Source organism: Pseudoliparis swirei, chromosome 1 (genome assembly GCF_029220125.1).
Source record: "Pseudoliparis swirei isolate HS2019 ecotype Mariana Trench chromosome 1, NWPU_hadal_v1, whole genome shotgun sequence".
NCBI lineage: Eukaryota > Metazoa > Chordata > Actinopteri > Perciformes > Liparidae > Pseudoliparis > Pseudoliparis swirei.
The window spans coordinates 1,052,685-1,059,581 of record NC_079388.1 but is presented as its reverse complement, the minus strand read 5'-3'; the positions used below and the strand labels follow the sequence as shown (position 1 = coordinate 1,059,581).

Genomic DNA, 6,897 nt, shown 5'->3' with positions numbered 1-6,897 from the left:
CAGTTTATTTGTATAGCCCAATTTCACAAATTACAAACTTTACAATCTGTACACATAGACATCCCTGCCCCAAAACCTCACATCGGACCAGGATAAACTCCCAAATAACCCTTCAGGGGGAAAAAAAGGGAAGAAACCTTCAGGAGAGCAACAGAGGAGGATCCCTCTCCAGGATGGACAGATGCAATAGATGTCATGTGACCAGAAGGACAGATTTAGAGTTTAAATACATTCAATGAATGTGACAGAGTGTATGAATAGTTCATAGTAGGCATATTCCACGATGGAGACCTCCACGATCCATCAGGCAGATGGCGGTGGGGAGGAGGAGTGGGCGGAGTCTCAACAGTGGGCGGAGTCTCAACAGGACAGTGGCGTAGTCAGGAGCAGGAATTCCACGACCCAGACCTCGATGATCCATCAGCAGATAGGATCTATGCCGTCTCATAGGGTCCGATGACCCCATGAGACGTGAAGTCAAAAGGACTCCGGGGAGAAAGCAGAGTTAGTAATGTGTGATTGAGAAATGAAAATTCATCCTTAAGGAGAGAAAAAAAAAGAGGAGATAGGTGCTCAGTGCATCCTAAACGTCCCCCGGCAGCTATAGGCCTATAGCAGCATATCAAGGGGCTGGACCAGGCGAACCTGATTCAGCCCTAACTATAAGCTCTGTCAAAGAGGAAAGTCTTAAGTCTACTCTTAAACGAGGTGACTGTGTCTGCCTCCCGGACTGAAGGTGGAAGCTGGTTCCATAAAAGAGGAGCTTGATAACTGAAGGCTCTGGCTCCCATTCTACTTTTTAAGACTCTAGGAACTACAAGTAGTCCCGCATTTAGTGAGCGTAGCTCTCTAGTGGGGCAATATGGTACTACAAGCTCCTTAAGATATGATGGTGCATCACCAATCAAGGCTTTGTACGTTAAGAGAAGAATTTTAAAAGTGATTCTTGATTTTACTGGGAGCCAGTGCAGAGCAGCTAGTGCAGGAGTGATGTGATCTCTTTTCTTAGTTTTAGTGAGAACACGAGCTGCAGCATTCTGGATCAACTGGAGGGACCTAAGAGACTTATTAGAGCAGCCTGATAATAAGGAGTTGCAGTAATCCAGTCTCGAAGTAACGAATGCGTGAACCAATTTTTCTGCATCTTTTTGAGACAAGATGTGCCTGATTTTTTAAATATTACGTAGATGAAAGAATGCAGTCCTTGAGATTTGCTTTACGTGGGAGTTAAAGGACAAGTCCCGATCAAAGATAACGCCAAGATTCTTTACAGTGGTGTTGGATGCCAGGGCAATGCCGTCTACAGAAACCACATCACCAGATAATTGATCTCTAAGGTGCTCAGGGCCGATTAAAATTACTTCGGTTTTGTCTGAGTTTAACATCAAGAAGTTGCAGGTCATCCATGTTTTTATGTCTTTAAGACATGCTTGAATTTTACCGAGTTGGTTGCTCTCCTCTGGTTTTATCGATAGATATAGTTGAGTATCATCTGCATAACAATGAAAGTTTATGGAATGTTTCCTGATAATATTGCCCAAAGGAAGCATGTATAAGGTAAATAAAATTGGTCCAAGCACAGAACCTTGTGGAACTCCGTGATTAACGTTAGTGGTTATCGAGGCGTCATCGTTTACAAATACAAACTGAGATCGATCTGATAAATAGGATTTAAACCAAATTAGTGCCGTGCCTGAAATGCCAATCGACTGCTCCAGTCTCTGTAACAGGATGTCATGGTCAATGGTGTCGAATGCAGCACTAAGGTCTAACAAGACCAGGACAGAGAGGAGTCCTTTATCTGCTGCCATTAAGAGGTCATTTGTAATTTTCACCAGTGCCGTCTCGGTGCTGTGGTGTTTTCTAAATCCTGATTGAAATTTCTCAAATAAACTATTATGATGTAGAAAGTCGCACAACTGATTTGCGACCACTTGCTCAAGGATCTTGGAGAGGAAGGGGAGGTTAGAGATCGGTCTGCTGCACTCACGCTAATTGTCTCTTTAATTGACGATAGCTAGCGAACGTTAGCCTAACATACAACATGTGTAGGACAATCAGACACCTGTTTTCCCCTCTCCTGCCAAAGATATAACTTACTACAATCCTGAGGACAACACTGCTAGATATCTTAACAGGTTTATGCTAATTATCATGACTAAACATTAACGTTGCGGCTCATGGGATTACTCTTAATTTACCTCAATGTGTTTCCTGAGGTTGGATAGTGAGTTGTTGAAGGCCATATCTCCGTAGCTTTCGGTCGGCATAAGAGGCACTTCATCCGGTAGGAAGAAACTTTCACTCCGACAAAAGAAAAGAGTTCGCCCAAATATGGCCACGGACGTTGCTCTTGGTCCCCGTGGTTGTTCGATTAGCTTCCATTGCTGCTCCACATGAAATGAGTCGTATATGTAGCCGCTCGCTAACATCCTGGGCATCACTGGGAAGAGAAAACACGCGGCAAGGACCCCTGATCCCCAACCTGGTGTTCGTGCTGCGTTCAGGTGCGCTGCGGTGTGTTCCACAACAGTCCCCGATGTTTCTCATGATTATTTTTTTCCGTAGTAACGAGTAACGATACTGTTTCAGGGGAAATGTATCGGAGTAAAAGTACAAGTTTTCATTGCAAAATGTAGTGAAGTAAAAGTAAACAGAAATATAAGAAGTAAAATAAAGTACAGATATCCAAAAAAAACGACTTAATTCAATTCAATTCAATTCAGTTTATTTGTATAGCCCAATTTCACAAATTACAAATTTGTCTTGGAGTGCTTTACAATCTGTACACATAGACATCCCTGTCCCAAAACCTCACATCGGATCAGGAAAAACTCCCAAATAACACTTAAGTAAAGTAACGAAGTATTTCTACTTCGTTACTCTACACCACTGGGTGGAGGAATGATGGAGGATGGGGAGGAATGCTGAGAAGGACGGGCAGAGGAGAAGGAGGAGGCGATGACCCAGATAATGCAATGAAGTGAATCAAAATGAGCCTCCTCCCCTCACACAGACCTCCGCTTCACGCCCAGCCGCACCTTCCTCGTTCCCTGCAGCGGTCACAACATCATTTGTTCCTACAATAAAAAATGGAGTTCATGGTACTTCAAGATTGCCAGGGCTCCTTGAGATATGGGTTGCATTAAGGTGCTCTATATCTCCACCCATCGTGCACCTCTTTTCCTCCTCTGGAGTCTCTTCTGACTTTCACCATCACCACCCAGGTGTGTGTGTGCATGTAGGTGTGTGTGTGTGTGTGTAGGTGTGTGTGTGCGTGTAGGTGAGTGTGTGTAGGTGTGTGTGCGTGTAGGTGAGTGTGTAGGTGTGTGTGTGTGCGTGTAGGTGAGTGTGTGTGTGTGTGTGTGTGTGCATGTAGGTGAGTGTGTAGGTGTGTGTGTGCGTGTAGGTGAGTGTGTGTGTGTAGGTGAGTGTGTGCGTGTAGGTGAGTGTGTGTAGGTGAGTGTGTGTGTGTAGGTGTGTGTGCGCGTGTGTGTAGGTGAGTGTGTGTAGGTGTGTGTGTGTGTGTGTGTGTGTGTGCGTGTAGGTGAGTGTGTGTAGGTGAGTGTGTGTGAGTGTGTGTGTGTGTGTGCTTTAGCTTCAGTCCAGTGCACTGTGTGGTTACACCCCGCATTGTGCCGTCTACTGTTCCGCTGACAATGCCGCAGCAATTAATCTCGTCATTAAAAGCTCAGAGTAAAGGTTGTTCCTCAAACACGAGGAGTACACAGTGACGTCCGTCATGAATACCTCCACACGTAGCGCAGTGCTTTGGCGTTGTGAGTTATGAACTGATAAGCAGCTGAACTGTGAAGAGAGTGGAGAACAAAGTTGTCCCGGTGTTCCCTCCCCAGTGGCACCACAATGCCCCTTAAACAATAGCTGCAATGAGACAACCACTTCCAGGCCGCTACGTGTGTGTATGCTAACGTCATACATCCCTGTGTAACCCTGACACATGCATCACGACCAAATATTGACATTCTTGGAAACAGGATGCACTTATATTCTTTTATATTCTAAAGATATGGTGGATGACCAATAGCTGGGTTCAGTTTTGGTTCACTAAGAAAACTCACCCGAAGAACAGGAGTCATCTGTCACATAATCAATAAAGCCGTCTGTTATTAGCATACATTTGAGATCAATTCAGGTTAGGGTTAGACAAATAGCAGATATGTTTAGAGTTAAGCTGCGTTCACACCAAAAGCAAAACTATTTTTTCGCGCGACCGAATCCCATGAAAAGTCAACGCACAGACGCTTGTGGCTGCGATAGATGCGATATTTTCCCGGGCGGCGCGTTTGGGGCGACGCGATGTGGGCAACGCGTTTTCAGCGGCGCAATTTTCGCCCCAAGTTGAAACATTTCAACTTTGAGGCGGTCATCGCGCAACTCGGGCCAATCAGCTCTTGAGTTCCGCTCTCGTAGCGCTGGAAGCGGAAGTCTTTCAGACGTAACAGTAACTTCATCGGTGAAAGTGACCGAGCTGTGTAAGCCTACGGGTGACGTCATCAACCCAAACACGAGGGCGTTAGTGTGTGGGACGTCCACGACAAGTATAAAGCAGAACTAGTGGTTAGTTATTCCGTGGTGGATTAAGGAAATGATAACGGTCTTTACGGAGACAAGACACGGAAATAAGCCCCGCCCCTCACGGAGCGTCTCGACGCTTATGGTGAGAACACGGCGAATGGTCGAACGAGTAAACTCGCGCGTTTTTGGCGACGCGAAAAATAGTTTCGCTTTTGGTGTAAACGCACCTGAAGAGTGAATCTACAGGTCCTTTATTTGGGAAGTGAGGGAACCACGACTATGGACCTTTTTTGTTTCTTTATTCTTGAGCGTCTTCTTTCATTTTTAACTATGACTTTCCATGATACTTAGGATTTCACATTTTTAAAGGTCTATTTTCATTAAGGTATGTATTTAATTCAGTATTTGCCATTTTGAATTAGAAGATGAAGTCACTTGTTTCCAAACAAATGCTTTAAACTAAATTGCTTATGTGAATACAACAATATTTTTTGAATACAACAATAGAAAAGACTAAACTAGCTAATAGATAGATAGATAGATAGATATATACTTTATTAATCCCCAAGGGGAAATTTGTCGAGTCAGTAGCAGCAACACACAAGAATAAAAAAACAAAACACAAAATATAAGAAGGGTTAGGGTGATCTGGCAAGAGGTGAACTGTTGTAGAGCCTCATAGCCGTCGGCAGGAATGTTCTCCTGTATCTCCTTGTGGCAGCGGAGCGTGAGGAGACGTCTGGAGAAAGTACTCCTCTGTCCCTGTAGGAGGTGGTGGAGAGGGTGGTCCGGGTTGTCCAATATGGACACCAGTTTCTTCAACGTCCTCCTCTCCACCACCTGTTCCAGGTGCTCCAGCTGGCAGCCGATGATGGAGCCAGCCTTCCTCACCAGTTTGTTAAGACGGCTGGTGTCACCGGCTCCGATGCTGCTCCCCCAGCAGACAATGGCAAAGTGCAGCACACTGGCCACAACCGACTGGTAGAACAACTCCAACATCTTGCTGCACACGTTGAAGGATCGAAGCTTTCTCAGGAAAAGAGTCGACTCATCCCCTTCTTGTACACAGCGTTGATGTTGGCCTTCCAGTTCAGTCGGCTGTCGATGGAGACGCCCAGGTACTTGTACTCCTCCACCATGTCCACGTCCACTCCCAGGACACTCAGAGGTGTAGGAGCTGTCGCCTTCCTCCTGAAGTCCACCACCATCTCTCTGGTCTTGGCCACGTTCAGCCGCAGGTGGTTCTCATCGGCCCACTTTACAAAGTCACTCACCACTGCCCTGTACTCCTCCTCCCGTCCATCCCTAATACACCCGACCACTGCAGAATCATCAGAGTACTTCTGCAGATGGCATGACTCCGTGTTGTACTGGAAGTCACTGGTGTACAGGGTGAAGAGGAAGGGAGACAGAACAGTTCCTGTGGGTTCAACATCACTGACCACCGTTCCAGACAGCACACGGCCCATTCTGACAAACTGTGGTCTGCCTGTGAGGTAGTCAGTGATCCAGGAGATGGTGGACGCGTCCACACCGGCCACAATTGTTGTTGTGGTGTTGTTGCTGTGTCTACTTCTTGGCGGCCTTCTCGGTCTTCTTGGGCAGCAGCACCGCCTGGATGTTGGGCAGCACGCCGCCCTGAGCGATGGTCACTCCGCCCAGCAGCTTGTTGAGCTCCTCGTCGTTGCGGACGGCCAGCTGCAGGTGACGGGGGATGATGCGGGTCTTCTTGTTGTCGCGGGCCGCGTTCCCGGCCAGCTCCAGGATCTCAGCAGTCAGATACTCCAGCACCGCCGCCAGGTACACCGGAGCTCCGGCGCCGACACGCCGGGCGTAGTTACCCTTCCTCAAGTGCCTGTGGACACGGCCCACGGGGAACTGGAGCCCGGCCCTGGAGGACCTGGTCTTGGCCTTCGCTCTGGTTTTACCGGCTCCCTTTCCACGTCCAGACATAATAAACCTGCTAGTTCAAATATAGCATGACTTAAGTAGCCTCAAGTTTAAACAAATGGTATACCGAAGAGGATGCCATTTGGGGATGCCATTTGGTACACTGTAAAACCTACCAGCTCATCTTAATAAAAGAAGTAAGCTACCCCAACTTAAATGGCATAAAAAAGTTGTAGCTACTTGAGTGATACACTAACATGAACTCATAATTGAACTGCAGCCATAATGACTCAGTCATTTGGAGTTTGGTCAACTTCTGGTAGACTTTCAAGTTATGTGTATCAATTCCAATGTGTTGTATTAACTCATTTGATCTAAACTGACATTACATACAGTGGCTGTGTCTGAAAACGTGTTCGCCTCGCAAATCATATCAACCATTATTTCTGGTTACAATAACGGTGTAATAGG

General features: G+C 46.4%; 1 protein-coding gene across 1 annotated transcript; it reads right to left on the bottom strand.

Moving 5' to 3' along the window:
* Positions 1–6,105: 6,105 nt before the first annotated feature.
* Positions 6,106–6,489, bottom strand: LOC130193286 (late histone H2A.L3). Its single transcript, XM_056413759.1, has one exon. The coding sequence runs from the start codon at positions 6,487–6,489 to the stop codon at positions 6,106–6,108; it is 384 nt and encodes a 127-aa protein (XP_056269734.1).
* Between the last annotated feature and the right edge of the window lie 408 nt (positions 6,490–6,897).